The sequence below is a fragment of the Haliotis asinina genome, chromosome 12, assembly GCF_037392515.1.
Source record: "Haliotis asinina isolate JCU_RB_2024 chromosome 12, JCU_Hal_asi_v2, whole genome shotgun sequence".
NCBI classification, from domain to species: Eukaryota; Metazoa; Mollusca; class Gastropoda; order Lepetellida; family Haliotidae; genus Haliotis; species Haliotis asinina.
Genome location: NC_090291.1, coordinates 4,120,913 through 4,146,835, shown reverse-complemented (window position 1 = coordinate 4,146,835; position 25,923 = coordinate 4,120,913). Strand labels below are relative to the sequence as shown.

The 25,923-nt window shown below is 38.9% G+C and overlaps 1 protein-coding gene across 1 annotated transcript in view; it reads right to left on the bottom strand.

Annotated features, from left to right (window-relative positions):
- Positions 1-113: 113 nt before the first annotated feature.
- The window catches only part of LOC137257994 (probable Na(+)/H(+) antiporter nhx-9), an 83,820-nt gene continuing 58,010 nt past the window's right edge, over positions 114-25,923 (bottom strand). The window contains exons 10-12 of the mRNA XM_067795521.1: positions 8,443-8,653; positions 7,945-8,052; positions 114-7,644 (exon numbers count right to left, since the gene is read on the bottom strand). Of these exons, the coding sequence (XP_067651622.1) occupies positions 6,827-7,644; positions 7,945-8,052; positions 8,443-8,653 (1,137 nt within the window). The 3' untranslated portion in view covers positions 114-6,826. The remainder of the gene's footprint in view (positions 7,645-7,944; positions 8,053-8,442; positions 8,654-25,923) is intronic.

The window sequence follows — 25,923 nt, the reverse complement described above, 5'->3', positions numbered from 1 at the left end:
GAGGATTTGATGATACCAAAGAGACAAGACAGTTGCCCCATAGAGTGTTGATTAATGGTCGGTCAACATCACTTTACATTACTTTGAGCGAGAACACAACATAAACACATAAGTGTTGTTTCAAGTTTGTTTATTCCATCATGATATTAATACTTGGACTACAACACCTCTTCTCCCCACTGTATACCTCCATAACCATGTCCACTATGATATGAAGACACTATTACTCCATCCTTGTTGGTCACACTGCCCTTCAGACAGTCATATCACCCTAAAGGTTGCATCAACCTTGACGGTCACATCATCCAACATCTGTTGTATATGCACACATATATAACACATGACATGTAAACTTCTTGACTTGAATGAAACAAAGACATGCCTATGACTATTGTCAGTTCTTGATCAAATACAAAAGAATCACAACAATTATTTCATCTCAATCAAGAGTCAAGTCACATTGGAATTAATAATCATTACTGATTAGTTTGTTTCTGATATGGAATACCATCTTGATGTGTCCATGCTCCATTGATGTTGCTCACCTATGTGGACAGCACATCAATACCCCTTATGCTCCGGTAGAGCTATATAACAGGTCATACTTTGGTAACTGCCTCCTCCTTCACACACTCAGAAGGCATGTATCTCATAATGCACAAGGTCTTGTTTGTAAAGGTTGCATAAAAAGTAAACACGCAAATTACAATGGAATCTTTGGTAGACAATCTTGCGTAAGCACTTCATTCGGGCGTCAGTGATTGTTAACGCATGAATAAGGCTGATGATGTTTGGGATGCTCACATGTAAACTGCTTCTTCAGAACAAAATAAACAACACATCCCGGCAATATGCCAGAGCTCTTGTAGTGAAAAACGAATGGATCTAGCATTATCATGGATTCTAAAACTTTACATCAGATACTGTACACTTCCTACCATGGTAACAAATCTCTGGAAACATCAGACTCGACATACAATCCCTGCTTAGACTGAAGATACTATCTCTGGTAACAACAGACTGATGATACTATCTCTGGTAACACCAGACTGAAGATACATTCTCTGGTAACATCGGAATGTTACATACAAATTCTGCTAACATCAGGGGCAGCCAACAATGGCTGGCAATATCCAAGGCCACATGCCATTCACAATCTCACGAAATATCAGTGGTCATATGTGATGACTGGCAATATCAGAGCCAATATATCATCCACAATCTCTGACATATCATACATCTGACAGTCTCTGGAAATATCATATGCTCTCGTATATGACACTTTTTAAATAAGGAAATGAATAACCACTGTCCCACAACTGAGATCTACTGACGACTCTTCAAGTGGATATCTTACGCTTGAAGAAGCCTTCTGTACACAAGCAGCTAAGATGCAAAACTTAGCCAAAAATGACTGACACACCACACTGAATATCAGATGACAACGACATGTTGATCCCATGTTGCAGTACACAGCACAACAAACTTAGGTACAACACAACAGATCCCTGTACAACAGAAAGTGATCTTGGAGAATCAATGGCTACCACACATCCATATATAGGGTAGCAAAACATGGTACCTAGAGGTGGACCTTCTTGGCATTTATACCACACATCCATACATAGGGTAGTATAACATGGTACATAGAGGTGGACCTTCTTGGCATTTATACCACACATCCATACATAGGGTAGTATAACATGGTACATAGAGGTGGACCTTCTTGGCATTTATACCACACATCCATACATAGGGTAGTATAACATGGTACATAGAGGTGGACCTTCTTGGCATTTATACCACACATCCATACATAGGGTAGTATAACATGGTACATAGAGGTGGACCTTCTTGGCATTTAAACCACACTTACAGACATGAAGTAATATAACATGGTACATAGAGGTGGACCTTCTTGGTATTTATACCACACATCCATACATGGGGTAGTAAAACATGGTACATAGAGGTGGACCTTCTTGGCATTTGTATCACACATCCATACATGGGGTAGTATAATGTGGTACATAAAGGAGGACCTTCTTGGCATTTGTACCACACTTACAGACATGGAGTAGTATAACAGGGCACATAGAGGTGAACCTTCTTGGCATTTGTATCACATTTACAGACATGGGGTTGTCTAACATGGTACATAGAGGTGGACTTTCTTGGCATTTGTACCACACATGCATGCATGGAGTAGTATAACATGGTACATGGAGGTGGACTTTCTTGGCATTTATACCACACATGCATGCATGGAGTAGTATAACATGGTACATGGAGGTGGACTTTCTTGGCATTTGTACCACACATGCATGCATGGAGTAGTATAACATGGTACATGGAGGTGGACTTTCTTGGCATTTATACCACACATGCATGCATGGAGTAGTATAACATGGTACATGGAGGTGGACTTTCTTGGCATTTATACCACATTTACAGACATTGAGTAATGTAACATGATACACAGAGGTGGACCTTCTTGCCATTTATACCACACATCCATACATGGGGTAGTAAAACATGGTACATAGAGGTGGACCTTCTTGCCATTTATACCACACATCCATACATGGGGTAGTAAAACATGGTACATAGAGGCGGACCTTCTTGCCATCCATTTGTACCACACTTACGGACATGGGGTAGTATAACATGGTACATAGAGGTGGACTTTCTTGGCATTTATACCACACATCCATACATGGGGTAGTATAACATTGTACATAGAGCTGGACAAAATTGTCACATATGATCTGTAATACGGGAATTACTGAAGGCTGCAATACAGGCATTTCTTGATAAAGAACACTCCATAGAAACTTTCAACAGTAAATATTATAACAATATTACTCTAAAACATTTCATTATTTCAGTTCTCTATACAACAGAACAGAATGACAATACTCTGACATGTTAATAATTTAGTGCATAATACTTCTATTATCCTTCCATGTGATGAATATTCATTTCAACACTGTGTCTTACATTACGTACTGGTTACGCAACCTGTACACATTTCATCATGAGGTGCATGTTCACAGTTCTCTCACACTGCCATTAGCCCAAGTGTAAGGAGTGACCAACTGCATCAGATACCTGCACAATGACAGCGCTACATTAAGGCAGTACGAGTTATTGCATTGTAATGGTTGTAGTTCTGCTGGTTTACTGCCAAGACAGCAAACAACTGACAAAATTCATACTATTTCCTTAAATACACAGATAAACTGACTGCTACCTTGAAGATCTTGTATGTCTTCTACCCATATGCCCTCTAAATTTTAACAATGAGGAAACAGATACACATGTAGTCAAATAATACGGAAGTAGGTTGTGGTCTAAGTTCAGATTAAACTGTCAGTCTGTGTATGCCATTAAGGTTAAGTTTAGATTCACGGACAAGGGTGGAATCTTTCCAAATATCCAGTGTATTATGTCGCCATTCAGTTGTGATATATACCTTTGCCTATTCATGACCAAAGCTTCATAAAGAAGTGTGATAACCATATAGGTTCCTGCCAGCACAACATCCCCACAGCCTGAGTGGAAAACTTAATAGACAATTAAAGGGTACATTATGGCTGGGTGGACTGTTCCACTTAGGACTGGAAGTTCATTATTATCTAAGCTCATGAATGACCCAAGCTCTTGGCAGCTGGAGCTAGTACTGAGGCTGCTCTGACTGGTTGTGTATGTTGAGCTGTCTTGGGACACAGAGCTTGATTGCATCAAGTGTAACTTGCATCATGGTGTGATGGACGACAACCAATCTGTCACGTAGCTTTCATTTACCACAAAAATACAACATCAAAACTGGCTGCGTAAATGAAACCATTCTCCCAAACAGAAACTGTTAGCTGGTTCAATTATAACTTCTCATAAATGCTAGATTGTAAAAGTGTGATTTGTAAGAATAATCAATGTTAAAATGTCATTAAATAAAAGATACTGTTCTTCGTCCCTGACATCAGATTTCATTTTTAAAAAAAAATGTAACAAATAAATTCATATACCTTGATCAGGTAATTGTAACATACATCTAATGACAAACATCATTAACTCTCATAGGGTCTTATTAGATCAATGTCCCAACAGGCACAAGTAGCTTCCACAGCTGGAAGGAGCATGCGCCCTCTGTAAAAGGCAGCAAGTGACCGACTCACACATTTTACTCTAGGGTAAGGCATGACGCCCAAGTTTGCATTTTAAGTGGACAGGAAGAAGTCTTCCTATCCACTGAAACACTGGAATAAGACACATATTCCAGGTGATTGCTCTTACTTGTCAAAGAAGGTTCATGTTTGAGTCAACTGTCATTTCAAGCAAAACACGACGATGGTGCCTATGGTGGTTGCTGACTGAATTTCACATAATGCTAATCATGACCTCAATTAGTCATGACATCCAAGTGAGTGCCAACACAAAGCTTGTGTATCAGGCAGTTAATGATAACCCACAACCATCATTTTTATTTCACATGAAATAATAATCATGTACATTGATTTGATGGACTTTAGGCCATTCAGGCCGTGGAACATCATCCTGGTGTCAACTGAGATTTGCTTCTCACCATACAGAGATGGAAAGTAGTATTTGTACCCCAACACATAGATCTGAGGTCAAGGTAACAGCTGGTCATTTGGTCCAAAACAAACATGAGTGGAAAAGGGCAAGGCCACCATCTAGTCTACCTCCACCTATACACAGATGTTCTTATCTTATACTTTTGTATCAATCGTTGCATTGGGCAGATTCTGTGGGAAGAAGACTGTCGTCTACAAGAAAGGGAAATGTCTTATACTTGGAAACCTGCCACCTATTTATTATCCAAGTTTAAGCCATTTCATCAAAATGAAAATCTGTTACAGTTTTGTCCCAAATAGTGTGTGAACACAGAGGACACATATCAACATCACAAACATAGTAAATACTTCAATACACAGTTAAGGAAATCCAAAAGTCTCTTTTTCCTGACAAACGATACTGAAACAGATCATATCATACTTAAACAACATTAAGAAACATACTCTCATTGTTAATGTTAGTTCAGAAAGTTATCACAACTTCAATATCTAGTGAACTTACAAGTGTTTGATTAAATTAAAAATCACAATTAAAACTTGTAAAATATTGTAAGTAAGAAATAAGAATTAATGAAACATATTTCAAATTCAAAGGTAAAACTTTCATCATAGTTATCGTGTTAAAACCCCCATGTCATACAATGCATATTTATTGAGCTAAAGCAAAAAGAAACCACTGCAATGCAACATATCACATGGTTATCTTTGTTCCATTATATAACAGTCAAATAAAAAGTAGCAACAAATGGAGATCCTGCTCTGTGGACTATCACCATCAGGGAGTAGCTGTGTACAGGAGACTGTGCTATAACAGTTGTATCTCATGGCCATCTCCTGCCCCTGACTGCATCTCCTGGCTGACACAAAGGAGATAACCATGATATACAGCAGGGACTAAGGAAAGTACTGTTATCATATGCTTTGTCTCCAGTGAAAGGTGTCTGATTTATGGCCAAATTCATATGTTTCACATGACATTCTGGCCTCTGTAATTTAATACAGGTCATGGTTTTTAAAATAATGAACAATTGAAAACAAGTTTATTTTTGTAAATTGATGTGATTTCTATAATGGATGGAGTTATCTTAATAAGCATATGATAAATAAAGGCCCTCTATTCTGTTGATATATACTGATACACTGTTCACAATGAGCAAAATGGAATATGTTTGCTGAGTTTACTGTGTACCAATGCAAGTGCAGTCTTCCCTTACAAACATCAATGACAGAGCAGCACTTGAACAGAAGAACCAGATCAACAGTTTCTACATATCTAGTGATTTGGAAATACAAAAACCACAACGATTCATACATATTAAATTATTTGATATATTGAATATCTTTCATGAAGTCTCTTCATAACTTGCAATGTAATTTGACACAATTTAGCCTGAACAAGTTTTAAAAACAATACTGGTGACTTCACTGGAAGTGGGAGTGCTGCGTAGCCATCTTGATATCTGCAGAGGCTCAGCTCTGTTACATGCTGGCTCTGTATATTTTTTAAAGAGAGAAAATTTAATACCTGAGCGCAAGAACAAATAAATATGTACCTGATTTAATTCTTCTTCACTTCTGTCTAAAGAAAAAGGTATGAACATAATCAGTTAGTACATAAAATGAATTATTGAGCATTTGAAGTGCATGAATGTCAGAGATGGCAAGGTAACTGTGACAACTCAATGTGATTTGATAATTTCTTGCATGAAATAAATATTATATACAAATGAAGCAAACAAGTCATGGCATATCAAGTGTTGGAACAACAATACAGGAAAAATAATATTGTTTTTTCATCTGCTTAAACCAAATTTGATCTCGCAGACATGGCCATGATTAACTGGCAAGAGTTGTCTCCCCTGAACAATATGCCCACATTCAAAAATTGTCTGGCTTTCCAATCATGATATTTTGCTTCTTGAATTGATTCAGTATTTGGAATGGAATTTGTTTTGAAAGAGGTCAAATTTTAAGGGGTGTGCAATAAATATGATTAAAACTGACTGTACTGATATTTACAAATGCATTGAACATAAAGTGTTGTATATATTACAATGCTGCATCTTTGGGGATTGGGGGAAATGAGTCATCTATAAATAGCATTATCATTTGCATGAGAAAAATGAATCAAGGTGACTTATTGTTGTCATGGCAACATGTATAATATCACACCAAGGAAACTGCAAAGGCACAGAAAGGACGTAGAAATTTCCTATATTCAACTGGCATTATAAATATGTCATTTCGATATCCGACTCCTCCCCAGAATCAATCTCAAATCCATTGGTAGCACATTCATGATTGCTAAAATTAACTTGTATGCCATCATATTCTTCCGGCTCAGAATCGTCAGTGTGCTGCAGCCATTCCGAAACACGAGATTTCACATCTTGTTGGTATGCTACTTCATCAAAAATAATCTCTGCTTCAGATGGGCATTTTCTATACACATTGCCATCTTGCATTTCGATTGGCTGCCAGTGTTTTGGGGACTGGGGTGACGAGGCTTTCCCTGGCAGGGACAGAGATTTGCGAATCTGTGGAGGCCGATGGAGATGACCCGGAATGATGACGTGGTGCGGAGGGGGAAACACGGAATGTGCAGAGTGGAGCAAGTTGTTTGTCTTGTCGCCATTCTGTATGGAGATTGGTGACGCTATCGGCTCCTCCTCCCCTCCTAAATCCCAAGGATTGGGAGTTTTAATGTCTGCTGCAGCCACGACTGGGCTCTCGCCTTTTGCCTCCACCTTTTGGCAAACATTTGCCTGGAAGATTTCAAATACAGATGGTGTGTGTGTTTGTTCGGGGGGTGCCGTAAGCGTAGTCTGTGGTGACACATACGGCGACCCAGATTCCAGAAGATTGTGGTAAGATGGATTGCTCACCCAAGATGGTGCCTCTGACATGAGAGGCTTTTCATCATCGGCCATGATTAGCGTGGTGAGGCTCGGCACAATGTCGTCTGTAGAGATTCGTTTCCATGGCAACGTTCTCTCTACTGCAGTCTCCTCGACAGGAACCTTCTGGTCTGCATCAAGCATTGGTGCTGAAAAAAAGGGAAAACAAAACAATTCACAACACAGAACACTTGTCCATAATAATGCTACGACATGAAGTGAACGAAACTGTTACAATACACCTCTTTAAGTGGATATCTTCCCAGCTTCTCAATGATGGGAACATTTGTATAAGCTAGTATACACACAAAATGGATGAATTATATTCAATGGCACCATAATTCAAGTATACACAATGCCTGTATGGTTCAAGTATATAAAATGGCTCCATGAGTCAAGCATATTCAATGGCTCTCTGGTTAAATTATATACAACAAAACAAGACTTACACATGCCGCCTCCTTCCAGGTTTGAGGAGGACCCTACTGAGAAGACGACTTTGTTGCTTGTGGTGGACTCCTGGGCAGGCATCAAACTGTTGGTGAACTGATCCACTGCTGAAACACAACACATCCATTGTGAGTTACCTGTTCTCTGGGATCGAGCGAGCGAGTGAGTGAGTGAGTGAGTGAGTGAGTGAGTGAGTGAGTGAGTGAGTGAGTGAGTGAGTGAGTGAGTGAGTGAGTGAGTCTTAATTGCTTTTAGTAATATTCCACCCTATCATGAATGGAGAGAGTATATTATAGTTTTACACCACTTTTGGCAATATTCCAGCATTATCACAACTGGGTGACATCAGAAGTGCACCTCAGATGTTGTACCCATGTGGGGAATCAAACCTGAGTTATCAATGATCAAATATAACAACCATTAGTTTACTCCATAGTCCCATTATATGGGCAGAGCAATGTCAGAACATGACAAATGGGTTACCATGAACTGTTTACCTGGCTGTTCTGAGCTGGGTTTTGTTTCATTACTGAAGGTGACTGCTTTGACACTCTGAGGTTCTACCATGCTGGGAGTGCCATTTTGGGGAGTTCCTCTACGAGTCTTGTAAGCCTGGCTGATGAGGCGACGAAGTTGGTAGCGTTCTTTGTGTCGAAACGGAGGATGATTGCGTACTTCTGCTAGTGAATACTTCTTATCTTTCACCCACTGTAAGAAAACAAGCAAAAACTTGAAAAACTGACATAGTGGTAATAATGCAAAATAAAGGCAAAATATCTTGACCAATTTTCTTTAAAGAAAATCTGTGTTGCTGTGGGGATCAAGATCCACCGAGCCTGAAGGTCGCTACCTTCAAGACATTCATAGCTAATCCTCAAACCAGTGAGATCTCTGGTGTGATAAAGTCTGGAGTAACTAAACTGATCAAAACCAATAAAGTCACAACTAACAAGATATATGCTAAAGACTTCCAACTGGCAAGTTCCAGACTGAAGACACTGACCATCAAAGTCCAGATAGATGAGGTCTAACTGACAAGATCCAGACAGAAGAGGTCTAATTGACAAGGCCCAGACAAAAGAGGTCCAGTTGACAAGGCCCAGGCAGAAGAGTGAGTGAATTCAGTTTTACGCCGCACTCCCCAGACAGAAGAGGTTCAACTGGCAAGATCCAGACAGAAGAGGTCAACCATCAAAGTCCAGACAGAAGAGGTCCAATTGACAAGGCCCAGAGAGAAGAGGTCCTACTGGCAAGGTCCAGACACAAGAGGTCCAACTGGCAAGGCCCAGACAGAAGAGATCCAACTGACAAGTTCCTGACAGAAAAGGTCACGGCTAAAAAGGTCTGGTCTAAAGTGATACCAGCTAATAATGTATGGACCAAAGAGGTCCCACTGACAAGGTACACTTAAAAGAGGTCAGAAGAGCAATGTTTGAACTAAAGTGGTCAGAAGAAGAGTCGTGACTGAAGTGAAGATATGGAGGAATGAAGTCTGTGACAAACAACCTCCGAACTGAAGTCATCCCACGGGGAATGTTCAAATAATAAAGACCTACTCAACAAGTTCTGAACCACAAGGATCTAAATGAAAATAATGACTACAGACTAGGGGAGTAACTGACAAGGACCGTGCAAAACAGATTTTCTTGAACGAATAATTTTCCTCCAAGAGCAATCATGAAACAACTGATGTACCATTCATAATTACATGTTACTTAGATTCATATTTGATGGAAGAGAGCATGGCCTCAAACTGCCTTTTTCACCAGACAAGCTAGCTAAAGGCATAACACACTCTAGACTACCCCCAAACCCCCTACAAGACAGATGTGAAAACCATTAACTCAAACACTGTTTCCCACCCACTGATTAATTTTTCCTACATGAAGGAGTTTGACACCCATGGACAACACCTACGTGGTAAACAAGGAACACAGCCAAGTGTGACAAAACATATCAGCATGTCAAACCTTACTGTTTGATATTGATTACAAAGCATAATGTGATCCAGCATCACAGGTCTACATCACGTCAACATGTTGAAGTAATTAAGGTTACTAGACAGTAAACCTCAGTGCAAACAACCTGAGCACAATGATACTGACCTACCCCAATCACATATCCACTCATACCAAGATAACAGCTGGGTAGACTTGTGGTCTCTTGGCAATAAGTTATTTCCACATTCCTTCAATTGATTTGTCTACCATTCTCCCGGCAGCTGTTCAAGCTAATAATACACTGTTTGGCAGGTGTGCAAGAAATCTACATTGTTTCTTGTGTAAGGACTCTTGTGACGTCAATTATATCACCAAGGTCCTTCACTGCCATGTTTACGACAAACTAACAGGTTTGTTTACATGGTGGTAAGTGTACACCTTGGCAGAGCATGACTGGGGTGTTACACTGCTATAATCAGGGGTGAAGCCACTATTTTCAAAGCTCTGATAACATCTTACAGTGGTAGAGTTGTTACTTTCAAGGCTATAGTCACATCTCTGTCATAAATAGTTGCTACTTTCTAAAGTCCAGTCACATCTCTTCATTCTAAAGTTGCTACTTTCAAGGCTACAGTCACATCTCTATCGTAAATAGTTGCTACTTTCTAAAGTCCAGTCACATCTCTTCATTCCAAAGTTGCTACTTTTAAGGCTATAGTCACATCTCTATCGTAAATAGTTGCTACTTTCTAAAGTCCAGTCACATCTCTTCATTCCAAAGTTGCTACTTTTAAGGCTATAGTCACATCTCTATCGTAAATAGTTGCTACTTTCTAAAGTCCAGTCACATCTCTTCATTCCAAAGATGCTACTTTTAAGGCTATAGTCACATCTCTATCGTAAATAGTTGCTACTTTCTAAAGTCCAGTCACATCTCTTCATTCCAAAGTTGCTACTTTTAAGGCTATAGTCACATCTCTATCGTAAATAGTTGCTACTTTCTAAAGTCCAGTCACATCTCTTCATTCCAAAGTTGCTACTTTTAAGGCTATAGTCACATCTCTATCGTAAATAGTTGCTACTTTCTTAAGTCCAGTCACATCTCTTCATTCCAAAGTTGCTACTTTCAAGGCTACAGTCACATCTCTATGGTAAATAGTTTCTTCTTTCTAAAGTCCAGTCACATCTCTTCATTCCATAGTTGCTACTTTCAAGGGTATAGTCCCTTTTTTAGGGTATAGTTGCTGCTTTATAGGGCATAGTCATATCTCGTAATTCCATAGTTGCTACATTCAAGGGTATAGTCACTTCTCTTACGGGTCTAGTTGCTACTTTGTAGATTATAGTCACATATCGTGTAGTTCAGTTGCAACTTCCAAGTGTATAGGCACTTCTCTTAGGGGATAGTTGCTACTTTCAAGGAATAGTCACTATAGTCACATTTCTTAGTGATTTACTTGTTACTTTCAAGGGTATATTCCCATCTCTTGGAGGTATATAGATGGTAGTTCCTGAGGTATACGCACATCTCTTGGTGGTATAGTTGCTACTTTTGAGGGTATATTCACCTCTCTTGGTGGTATAGTTGCTACTTTTGAGGGCATATTCACCTCTCTTGGTGGTATAGTTGCTACTTTTGAGGGTATATTCACCTCTCTTGGTGGTATAGTTGCTACTTTTGAGGGTATATTCACATCTCTTGGTGGTATAGTTGCTACTTTAGAGGGAATATCCACATCTCTTGGTGGTATAGTTGCTACTTTTGAGGGAATATTCACATCTCTTGGTGGTATAGTTGCTACTTTTGAGGGTGTATTCACATCTCTTGGTGGTATAGTTGCTACTTTCAAGGGTATATTCACATCTCTTGGTGGTATAGTTGCTACTTTCAAGGGTATTATAATGTGTTGTATATTACAGGTAAAGTACCTAGTCTGACCTGTTACTTTCAAAGGTAGAGTTGCTACTCTCACTGGAATAGTTACTACTCTCACTAGAATAGTTGCTACTCTCACTAGAATAGTTGCTAGTGTCAAGGGGATAGTTGCTACTCTCAAAGGGATAGACGCTACACTCAAGATGATAGTCACTGCCCTCAAGGGAATAGTCACTACTCAAAGGGTGTATAGTGATTACAATGTGTATAGAATATACCAAGTAAATTAGCATTAAATTGTCTCTCATCCTTGCAGTGAAACACAATGAATGTCATGTCAAGGTAAAGGGTAATCCAGAATCAGTACTGTGAAACTGCCAGATTATTGTTAAAACAACCTTCACAACACTTTGTCACCTTTCATGCCCCCTTTTGTTAGCTGATGTCAACCCCGCTACTTGCGATGTCAGTTTCCCTATGTGTGGAGGAAACTTTGGCTAGTACCTGTCAGGAGATAACACCCTTCATGTCCCTATCCCACCTGCTGTTAGTCAATGTCAACCCACCAGCAATGTCAGCTGACAATACAGAGAGGGAGCATGTGCTGATGGGACTAGGGAATTCTTACTAACAGGTGCTGGCTTCCCATAACCCACAACTGCACTGTGACTTCTACAACTTCACTGTGTCTTAACACCATTTAAGTCCATTCAACCTAGTTCTGGGGTAATATTATAGGGGCTATTTCAGAGACTGTCAAAACTACCAGCCTTGTTTCAGAAAATCATACACAACAGAGACTGTCAAATTTGATAGTTATACAGGGACATCTCAGCATTTAAGTGAGCTTCAACGTGTTCTTCAAGTATATAAGGACTGTTTCATAAACTGTCTTAGCTACCAGCCACTGTTTCAGAAATTTGGGCACTCTGGACACCGCAAGTTTTGTTGGTTATACAAGTTCTTCTCAGGTCACATCCAGGACTGCCATCTGGCAGTCTGAAGCACTGCCCTCTACAGATAGGTAACACATACGCTCCCACCCACTCAGTGCCACTAAACACCAAACCAGAACTTATGCAAGAATCGCCTCCAGGACACCTGGACAACCTGACACTCAAGTGTGAGGGCAAAGGGCAACATCAGATAGGACTGACTGTCACTCCTTCATAGGAAATTTCCCTTCCTAGAACAACCACCACACACTATCAGCAACAGTAAACAAGAGTTTGCTATTTATGTGTTTGATAAGATTTTACGACAGGATGAAAAGACTATTTTTTGTGTTCTGAAGTGAACTTGCAGGAAAACCAAATTCATTTTGGTCCATTTGTTTCAAACAACACAAGTGAGTACAATAAAAACTAGTATTTACCAAGAAATATATGTATCATTACAAGAAAAAAAATAGGGACACAAACATCATGGCTGTTTCATGTAAAGTTCTAAACTCAAAAGTGTTTGTCGTGAAGGCTAAGCATGTAATTTCATAAAAATATCCTCATAACTATTCATGACCCTGAACTTTTTTTGCTCAGTATATATAACAGTATGATATAATTACACATATACACTTCTGCCTTGTTTCTTTGCAGAACTTGATCTGCTTCACGTGCTCAGCATGTGGGAGTCACTGATCCTCTTGGAAGTGTGACGTCTTTGCCAATCAATAACACTAGCCGCTACAACCACCTGCTGCAAAAAGTGTGTGTGACCTTCACAGGCCACGTGGTGACCTTACAGAGGCTGAGAGTGTCAGTTCTAGCCATAGGTAGTTGTCTCACAAATAGTTATAAAGATAAATTACCTCAATTTCCAATCAGAACCAGTTTGCCATCAGGTAACATCTTCTGAGAAAATGGCCATTCTGACAATAGCCTTGTGAACATACAGAGAATAAAACATGAAGTGTTCATACAGAAATATGAATATAATTCTAGGCATTTGGCATTAATCAGTCAGTTTAGATCAACTGAAAAATAATTAAAAAAACATTTTGTGTGACCACCGGAGAAAAAAACCCTGGACACTTAGACAAACAACTAATCTCTGAAATGAACATATTTTACAGAAAAAGTTCATATTGAAAAAATAAAATATAATGGAAAGAAGACCTGAGACTTTCTCCTTGAAGCTGAAAATCTACATGTGCCACATTTCCTAGACGTAAGTGGGCTTTCTATTACATATTTGCTTTAGGGTCTGTATAAACTACAGGATGAAATATGGTGGGTTTCTTTCTGTTTCAAGTATGTAGCCTGGCTGGGAAGTTCTTGAGGATTCCTATCAATCCGACAGAGGTGCTGGGGTAAGAATGACAGCACTCTCCCAGGTACTAATTAATCTCAATCATCATCATTTAAAGGACCCATAGCATAGTGACTTATTGGGGAAGTGTATCATCCACAACACAAACAAAACACTGAATCATGCTACTATGTGGTAATCCCATAATAAACAATAAAAGTGCATTCTTCAAACAACAGCAACTATCTGTGTGAACAAGAACTATTTCCCCTTTTGAGAAATACCTTCACCATAATGGACAAATATTACTGCCAAATGGAAAAACATGAAAATAGAAATAAAGGGAGCACAAATTGTTTTAAAGGGGCCAACTAAAAATGCTGATTGTTGTGTAAAATGAAAATATTTACTGATTATATTCAGGCGAACAAGATTCAGAAGTTTTATCTCCAGATACATTCACTGAAATATTCCAAACAAGGAAGACTGACAGAAACAAAGAAACATTTCAATCCAGACAAAATACACAAGCTGAGGCTTGAAGGAAAATCAATGTCAAAATACCATCAGCGGGATCTTGAGAGAGGAAGATATACCAGTCAAGTGAAGAAGGAACATTAAACTGTGTCTCTCTGGAGAATATAAACATGAAGATGATGTTCTCCTCAAAGGCTCTAGGACGGTCGTTTGATACCTACGATGGCAAACTTTTTTAGGGTTCAAATGTTTCATGATGCCCTAGGGTTAAGTATCACTTTGTCATGGTCACATGACATCATGAACAATGCTATGACATCGTTTCTTCTGTGAAGTTGCGTTCTACATGCAGCATTGTCGGGTTGCCAGTCTATGTTTGAAAGTAGATTTGGGCTTATTTTCCTCAATTTGATGACTTTGGTAATAAACAAAATATCATATTCATACTCAAAATCAACTCTAATCATGATACTATCACAGCCTTAAATCTCCTTCTGAATAACTGACTATAGACTAACACTTAGCTTCTGAATATATACAATCTTAATATTAACAAACTAACCCATTTAAGTTGAAAGGGAGCCCCAGGGATATCAGACTCCGAGATTCAGGGAAGTCAGACTCGGAGATTCAGAGAAGTCAAACTCCAAGATTCAGGTAAGTCAAACTCCAAGATTCAGACTAAGTCAGACTCAGTGATTCAGACTCAGAACCTGAACCTGAGGAAATCTAGACTTGCTTCAATCAGGGCTTTAGCACTGGAGAGAAGGCTTGGCAGTAGGGAAACAATGTGGTTGAGGGATGGTGAGAAAGAGTACACTAACTATTCTGCCCTTACAACAAATGTAGTGCATAAACAGCATGCATGAAATGTATGAAGGTGCAGGCTATGTAGGTTCCTCTACTGTAAGTGCTATTTACAGACCTACTGCTTTATTTCTGTGTCTCCTTACCACCATCACTGTATAACAGGTGTCATGTTACTTTTAACTACCACAATGTACAATATACAATCTCTAGTTGGTGCATAACTACATTATGCTATATCTTTATCTCTAATCATAATAAGCAAATCAGCACTAAGGTCTGCACTGAGAGCCAGAAACAATCTCAGTATGAGCAGAAAATATTTCCTGGTGAACAAATATGAAAAACACACATGCTGGTGACAAAGTGACAAGGTGAAATCCTCAAGACAAAACAGAAAAGAAAATCGGTTGTTAAAAAGGTTATTAAAAAGTCGGTCACTGATCCAGTGCCCCCATCCTCACCCTTGGCTAGCCATCTTCTCAGCTTGCCTTTAACAAATAAATACAAACTTGGCTTCAGTTTGAAACTGGGTCAGTGGCAGTCTGGCCCTTGTGTCAATAGCTGGAACTGCAGGCTGCACCCTCCAACCTATTGAGGAACACTGGGACTCCTTATCCACTGGAACCACTACACTACTGACACCTCACACTGAGCAGCTTCACACATATCTGGTGAACTCCAGCTTTAACCACATCAGGTGAACTCTGGGCCTTGACCACACATATGAACATGCAGCCTTGACAACTCTTGTGAAGACAAGACCTTGACCATACTATTTGAGCACAAAGCCTTCACCACACTAGATGAACACAAGGCCTTGACCACACTAGATGAACACAAGGCCTTGATCACACTATTTGAGCACAAGGCCTTGACAACACTATCTGAGCACAAGGCCTTGACCACACTATCTGAGCACAAGGCCTTGACCACACTATTTGAGCACAAGGCCTTGACAACGCTATCTGAGCACAAGGTCTTGACCACACTGTTTGAGTGCAAGGCCTTGAGCACACTAGGTAAGCACAAGGCCATAAACATGCTAGGTGAGCAAAAAGACTTGAGGTAACCATACTATTTGAGCACAAGGCCTTAAGCACACTATTTGAGCACAAGGCCTTCATTATGCTATTTGAGCACAAGGCCTTAAGCACACTATTTGAGCACAAGGCCTTAATTATGCTATTTCAGCACAAGGCCTTAACCACACTATTTCAGCACAAGGCCTTAACTATGCTATTTGTGCACAAGACCTTGCTATTTGAGTGCAAGGCCTTAATCAAACTTTACTTGTGAGCACAAGGTCTTTACCATGCCTAATACTATATTATATTACAGTCAGTGATCCTCTCAGTGACTGTGTACAATTCTCTTGACCTTTGGTGGGAATTCTCACATCAGTTGAATAAATCAGCACAAACAGCCACCCTTACAGCAGAGTCAAGAGAAACCCTTCAGTTCTGTACCACTGTCTTGTGAAGACAAGTTATATTGTAATTGGTTAGGTGAGATGCTGACTGTACACTGTGTGTATCAATGCTCTTGCTTGTGATTATTATATTACTGGTGTATTATTAATACAGTTCCACATTTAGGGAACATCTGTCACTTCAAACCTTACAAAACACATCCACCTGTGTGACCATGACAGCCAGTGTCTCTGTGTCTGGAGAGAAAGGAATCAGAAAATACTGTTCCTTGGTCATACTGTCATCAGCGTATCAATCTGTATTTACATCAATAAGAATTAATTTTAAATTCTATGCCTCATGTGATGCATACTTTGTTGAAAAAGATATAAAATGCCCAACAACTGACGTTCTAGTTAAGTTCAATTTTTGCCAAGTTGAATTTGTATGAAAAGCATAAGATTATTATTTTTTCTGAGGTTTAATATACTTCAGAGCTGTGGTACCTCATAGGTTATTACTCAGAGGTCCAAACTTTATGGTTTGATAATTCACAGCAAAGGACCTGTTTGTGTTTTGTGACCAGCTTGTTATATTTTTTTAAAAGATCTTGCCCATAAGTGTGAGGCAGGTGTCCCTATTTGACCTATCCTGTCTAACAGAGAATCTCAGTCTAAGTGAGATCCAGCTGTTTCATTCTGACTACCACAGATGAAATCATTTCTCAGGCAGTGAAACTGGAGTGAAGCAAGCAGTGTTAGTTACACAATTTAGAGTGATGACACACAAATGCAGCCATGGCCTCACCTAGGAAGGAATGTATGTCAGACATTCAGCCAGCAGGTAGAAATAGGTTCCTGTGAGCGTTACCTACCTGTACTTGACTAATTATTGGTTCCAGATCGGTGAAAGGACTGAAACATGTACTGAGGATACCTCCGAATGTATCATCCAGAACCGTGTTCCACAGGAGATATTGCTCATGTGAGATCTGACAATATCTCCTAGGAGATATAATTCTAACAATGCTCTGATGTCATGCACTTAATGATGTCACAATGCCATGACATCGCTGCACTGCAAATCTAATGGCAGTACTGTTTTCAGAGATGTACATTTTTCATAGAAAATTAATGAAGAATGATCTTGGATGATAAACTGAATCTCACCCTCAAATATACTAATATCAATTATATCAACATTCATTGATACAGGTAAAAACATCCTTGCAAACCTTGGATATTTGTTAATTTATCAACTCATGTTGATATATTTGACATCAGTAGACACCTGGGTGAGATTCTCTATATATTATGTACTGTTATAAAACTATTGTGAGTGGTGTGGTCTATAATGCACCATCAGTCTTAACAAAATCACTAAGTTAATAAAACAAAACATTATTTAAAAAATAACTGTGTTACGTTTTCATGGCTATCCTCAACTGAATTTTATTTACATACTGGTGTGATACAGAAGGAATATTGCTGATTAGTGCAAACTACATTATTTTACACACCAGTGACATACAGAAGGAATATTGCTGATAATAATCACTATTTTACATGCCAGTGTGATACGGAAGGAATATGCTGATAGCTAAATTATTTTACATACCAGTCTGATATGGAACGAACATTTCTGATTGGTGCTGGTAACTACATTATTTTAGAAACCCATGGGATATGGAAGGACTTTTGCTGAGTGGTGCTAATAGCTCAATTATTTCACATACCAGACTGATATGGAAGGAATATAGCTGATTGGTGCTGATAGCTAAATTATTTTACATACCAGTGTGATATGGAAGGACTATTGCTGATTGGTGCTGGTAACTACATTATTTTAGATGTCCATGTGATATGAAAGGAATATTGTTGATTGGTGGTCATAACTGCATCATTTACATGTGTGTGTGTGATATGGAAGGAACATTGCTGATTTATGCTGATAACTACACTATTCGTAGGCTAACATGACCTAGAAGAAATATTGTTGACTGCAGCATTATGAAAAACATTTACTCCTACTGAGTGACCTGTAGATCAAAGTGAACCACATGTACAATTTTAGACAGTGAAAATCGTTAAAACAACATTTAGCTTTCCTGCAATCTTTTTCTCAAGTGCAAAGAAGATTCAAAAGTCAATAGTGCAACACATGTCTAGACAAAATGTACATTTGGATGCGAAAAAACAATCTAAAAAATTAAACATAATATTTTTCTGAAGCAGTTAAATTTCCCTTGAAGGAAGAAACAAACAGTTTGTTTGATCTTTGTAAATACATCCTTCTTTTGATTAACTGTGGATGTGAATTACTAAACACAGAACACCTGGTCTTCATTGGGGTTTATTCAAGTTCATACCTAAACATATGCCTCGCATACCTGCAGGGCTCCATCAGTTTTAACATCAATTTTGAAAAGAATAAAGTAACATCAGTATGATTCAACAGTCCAGCTACATCAACACAAAAATCACCCACTGAACCCATATGCAGAATTGAATTGGTAGGACCTTTGACATGACAAACATGAACGACTTGGCTACCCCAAAGTCCTAACTGACAAAGAAATCAAGTCTCATTGCCAATCATAGATGTTATTGCCACCACCACCATCACCATCATCATCATCATCACCATCGTCATCATCATCATCTGCAAACCTAGTCATCATTATGATGAATGAACACAACAAACAACACATACCTAGTGGTCATCGTTGTCATCATCGCCTTGATCATCAACATTGTCATCATCACACTTGTCTTCATTATCATTGTAGGAATCCCTTTATCAACTGCATCCAAGCATTAACATAATATGTAAACTGTTACACAACTATTACACCAGTCAGTGTCTGGCTGCTTGCAGTGGTGGGAGTTTCCGTACAGAGTATAGTGTCAACACACTCATTCCACTCAAGCCAGCTCCTGATGGCTAATTCTCACAGTAATCAAGAAACTGAGCAAGGGAGACTTGCTACTTCATTCAGATTCATTAAAATATTACCTGTTCTTTCTTTTGAACACACCTTAAGTTCGTCACTACAAAATGCTTACAGAATTCTTTCATGTAAAATCTTTAATCAGTAAATCTGCAGCTGCCTGATCCTTTTGATCAGCTGATCCGTCAGAACAGGCCACTCCCATAATATAGCTGAACCAAACCCTTAATCTTTATCCCTGACCTAGATGCCTGCGAATGAACAGGCCAGCAGTATAGTCAGTCAGTTCATGTGTTTCACCTGCCCATGCTGTCTCTTCATGCTTTGTGTAATGACCCCTCTCATGTGAGGTGTTTGCATCATGAGATAACCTAGCCCTCGCATGTGAGGGTTTTGTCTAACATGTGCAATGTGCTTCTAGCATGTACAGCAATAATAGCCGCAGAGAATGTATCACCCAGTTTCAAGACAATGAGCATGTAGTGAAAATCAATGGATGGTCATGCTAATTGTTATTAACATTACCTAGTTATGCTGCGAGCGAGCGAGTGAGTGAGTGAAAGAAAATCTGGAATAATAATTATCAAGCAAAACATTCACCACTCCTTCCCCATTCAACATTCTACTGATCCATATATGGTGGAATATGTTCAACATGTGGGTCTATTAGCATGACGCATTGAGATCCTCCATCAACTGTGTTCTTTACTGTATCACAAATAATTGTTTACTATTCATAACACATACATGATTTGACAAGCTAGTCGACAAGGTAATCTGATCTAATTAGTCGAAGTTCTGCTGTTTGTTTGGACAGCTTCACCGTGTAGGTGTGGCGATTGACAAGCTGTTGCCATGCTGCATTCTGACATCGCCTGCACAAACATGCCCACATAACAATGAGTAGGAGCTTAGGCAAACACACTAAAGAAAGTAATGTTACCTGCACAAAACAAGTCTCTTCACTAGGAACAGTTTTAGAGCCTCCCCTTTAAGAATAACATCAATTCCACATTAAGAAATATACAAAATATTAAATAGCAATAGTGCTAAATATGTAGTGGAGGAACTTGGTCCCCAGTTTACTATGCAGTCTCCTGGATGGGCTTCAGACCAAACTGGTCCCAACAAGAGAACTGGGCAAACTTGACAATAGTTTTAATCGAGGCATTAAATATGACAAATTAACCGGTCTGTTAACTAAGTTATCGGCTGTTTAATGCTGACAGTACATCATATGCAGGTCGTAACTGCATCAACATCTCGGTGAAACAGCAGACACATTGATTTCCAGCACATCTATGTCAGTGCACAAGGCATGACAGCTACACATTGGGGATTCATCAACTTAATTAATCAGATACGCCCTTGAGACAATGAATGACGGACACCCGTATTGATAATATTGGTACATGATTGCCTAATGTGGGTTCCTCTTTGCCTGATGTGAAATCCCATTGTTCATTTACTTGATGGCCTGATGGGGTTCATCTGTACACAATGACCCTGTGTTGGTTCAAAGTACAGTGCATTCTGTACATTTGTGTACATACAATGAACACAGACTGTATTCTTATTGTGTACAAACACACTGTACTCTTACGTTGTACAGACAATTAACATGCATGCTGTCAAATCTTGATTGATGGTTTTAACTAACAGCTCATAAAACTACTGTAAAATATATATTTACTAAAATAGATATTTATTATTATATTCATTTGGCAGGAAAACAAAGAAACATGTCAGAAGTGATAAAGTGCCAGGTACCGGTCAGGGAGTAATAGTCTACTTATTAATTAATTAATAGTCTGTTAGCATGCCGAGTTGGATTAATGGCGATGCATGACATGTACCTGCTAAACCAACAGTGGTAAGGTCACATGCCGCGTGAGAAGGCCTGATTGTAAGTTCTGTAGGCAGTAATATACCTTTAAAGATTGTCAATGAACATAGACCTGCCCACCCCAAATACACTCCCAGTTCAGTGATCGATAACCATAGTCAGCGGTGGCCTACATTACTGGTACATTGAGTCAAGTCAGAGCACAGTGAGTGCACCGTGAGTCAATCAGAGCAGGAAGTGGCTCTGATACTCCCATGTCTTTGCGGTGAAGTATTAACAGCTGTTTTCAACTTTCCAACCAAATTCTTTCCTGGCATACAAAAAAATGAATGTTAAAGATAAGATTATATTCTGTCTAAATATGACACAAACTGTTTACACTGACAACCCGAGGGATTTCATGAAAATCAGGTGCTGCATTTCTTTTGTTTGTGGTTCTAATGCTGAAGTTATTTTTTCCAAATTATGTGGTAACCCAGTCATTATTTGACGGAATTCGACTAGAAATGTTATGCAGATGTGGATAAACATTCACAAATGATTAAATGGCAGTGGGGTAGCTCAGTAGTTAAAACATTTGCTCCTCACGCTGAAGACCCAGTGTAGCAGCGCAGAATAACCGTCCACCAGAATATACCCCAAGGTAAACTATAGGCTTGTCCAGTTTATACCCTGGGGTTTATTCTGGACCAGGCCAATGCATACCCCTCTAGCCAGTAAAAACTTATGTTGACAATTCACTCAATGTGAATGTGTGACTCTGGGCAGTGGTCTTTGTGTCATTTAAAGGAATTTGTAGATGCAAGAATTTCATTTACATTAATGCATAATACAAAATTTATGAAACATTAGTAGAGTGCCTCTCTGCTATGTGATGTTTTTTACTTTGAGTAACTCAGCCATGCTAATATTTCATCAAGGTTAACATTTAGTTATTTGCTTTAATTAGTGTATTTAAGTATTTCAGCGATGGGATAGTACACTTATTAAGAAATGTTGGGGAACAAAACATAGAAACTTCGAAAGAGTAGTGTTACTACCGAGTAGTGTTACTACTGTGTAGTGTTACTACCGTGTAGTGTTACTACCGTGTAGTGTTACTACCCTTGAAAAAAAATAAAGACTGAGCATTAAGGGAAATTTACATGGCACAGCAAATAAAAAAGTAAAAAAGCTATAAAATAAGGAAAGAGTAATGGAGCTTTGGAGTTTAATATAGATGTATAACATATGGTTATTGTTATTGTTATTATCTGAGGACAGGAACTTGTTTAATTTGATTTTATTTTGTTAGTGTGTTTTAAGACATATTTATGAAGTGAATAATGATAAACATATAAAGGTTCAAAATGAAGTTGATAAAAAGAGAATATTGATTTGAAGAGTTAAACAAACATGTATACACAAATTTTTACAGTGGTAAAAAGTGGAATTATTGTATCATTGTTTTTTGGAGATTTGATGGTCTATGGAGACCATCAAGGCGTTAGTGGAATTATTTTATACCTACTTTCTTGCAGTGACACAAATAAGTCTGCTTGACTTTTAGAGAGAAGACAGATATGTTACAAAAATTAAACAAAACATTTTAAAACATGTTAAACAGATCCAGAGAAAAGATTAAACTATTACACTCAATGTTGTAACCAGTGTTTTATTGTGTGAGAAGTACAATACAATTATTGTAGTATCCTTAATCACATGTTTTCTGTAGGGTATATTCTGGGCTGGGAGGGTATACTATGGTCTAGTCCAAAATATACCCCAGGGCATAAACTAGGCTAGCCCAGATTATACCTGAGGTATAGCCTGGGCTAGTTTAGTTCAACCCAGGTATTGTATGGAACAGGGGTATACTCTGGCCTGTAACACTGGTTTCGAATCCCCACAAGGGTACAGTGTGTAAAGCCTATTTCTGGAGTCCCTCACCATGACATTCCTGGAATATCACTACAAGCAGCATAAAACTGACATCACTCACTCACAAATGTTCTGATGTTTAATACACCAGCCCAAAGGTTGCCCTGCTCCAGTAATGTTACAAAAACCAGAATAACCTATATATGAAGACTTGTAAATATGCAGAAGACCCCTTCCCTAATTTCCTGCTGGGTCGAGTGGAACCAATGAAATATTTCCGGCTTACAAGTTTGAAGATTAACATGTGATCAGTAAGTAGTTCTGTTCTCTAGGCATATGAAGGCAGTGTTTCAAGTTTGTTTTTACACTTAGGTAAGTTGCCATAAAAATATTAAGCTCATGGAGGAAGGTCCTTTGAGAAAATCTTGACAATGTTCCGCAATGCACAAATGGCAAATCAACAATGTTGTGTACAGTAATAAGGTGTTTCCATGATAATAGTGAGTAAATATGCATGGTGTTACATCGATGCTAGCAAGATTATAGCAGTATCACAGCAGGGAACATCAAACATGGGATTATAGCAGTATCACAGCGGGGAACATCAAACATGGGATTATAGCAATATCACAGCAGGGAACATCAAACACGGGATTATAGCAATATCACAGCGGAGAACATCAAACATGGGATTATAGCAATATCACAGCGGGGAACATCAAACATGGGATTATAGCAATATCACAGCTGGGAACGTTAAACATGGGATTATAGCAGTATCACAGCAGGGAACATCAAACGTGGGATCATAGCAATATCACAGCGGGGAACATTAAACATGGGATTATAGCAGTATCACAGCAGGGAACATCAAAATTGGGCTTCACACACTTTGTACTAGAGCTGTGACAATATATCTTAGTACTGATAATTGTGATACTTTATCAAACAATAACATATCGATACTGTTTTCGTTATCATTTTTCGCTAGAAATTGACAGTTACGTCAAACTTTACACTGTCACTTGATATAAAAATACATGATTTTAACGAAAACAACTATAGATAAGATATTGTGACATCCATCAAATTGAATCGTATCGTTCCACAATATCACGAATTGTATCGTATCATGAATTTTCTGTATCGTCACACCTCTACTTTGTACCCATGTATGGAATCAAACCCACGTCTTCAATGTGACGAGCCGATGTTATAACCATTAGGCAACACCACCCCCTTTTCCATAATAAGAAAATTAAAACTAACGAGGTCCTGACGAAAATGTTTCTGACAAACAGTGTCTAGACAGCAAGGCTTGTTGTGTTGTCATTTCAATATTCCACTTTCTCTCTTCCTTTATACTTTTCATCAGTTGCATCATAGTTCCCACAAACTCAGAGCCAACTTGGATCTTATGAGGCTTACCAACTCACTTCAGTCATCAACAATATCCACACTTCACTCAAGTAATTTCCCACACACCACGATAAGTTGAGTATATATTTTCATGCCATTCCATTGTTTACTTTGACCATACGTGACCGGATCAAGTACAAGGATACACTATTTGGGATAATGTATTGTAATAATTATGAAAGCTAGACAGAACAATAGGAAATAAAACTGCTGTATGAAGATATACAATATACACACATTCAGGCCTGAATACTAGGCTTGTACTGGTCAATATTACACAGGCATTGTCAGCCAATCAACATACAGTTCTTGGCTTGGGTTGTTTATCAGGACAGTGTTACGCAGTACATTTTACATACAGGGACACAATATAATCAATGGAAATTATGAATGAGAAATAGTGATTTAAATGTAACTGTGACCACATACCAAGTTTGGTTATCATCATGGAGTTTATTAAATAAGAGATACATCAACACACTATTCCAATAAACATGTGTTACATGTACCTTGTTTGTGGAAGTCTATCAGCTGATAGTCAGGAGTTATGATCGTAGCCAGCACTGAGGGTGAGGGAACACTGAACATCCAATCATCAACACCACCAGTCAGTGTACACATTCCCCCTTAACTAAATGACACAAAATGACCAGACATCTGGCCATGTGGAAGCACTGAGGGTCGTCAGAGCGGCAGTAATGTGCCTCAGCTGTAGGAGTGTCCTTTGTGTTGTGGTGATGACATGGCTGCCAGTGGGCTCAATAGCCATCAACCACGCACTGCTCACATGTATGACAATCCCTGATCAGTCAGTTCAAGGTACAACGAATCTCCCCCCTCTGCTCTCCCTTTACAAGGCTACCCAAGGAGAATAACCCCAGTGGTTTTCCTAAGGAAATATGAAACCATGCTACAAATCAGGACCAGTACAAAGAGATCAGTACATACAAGGAAATATCCACAAACATGTCTGATTCCTACCTGCTTGGTTTCTCACTCTAACCACCTAGTGTCTTCCTTGTTCCTCGGTGACTAGCCACTGAGACTGACCACTGGCTATCAGACGTACACTGCTGTACACGCTGGTCCCCCAAGCGTGGAGGACTGCCTGTGTCTGCTGCCGTCTGCTGGACTGACTGCCTGA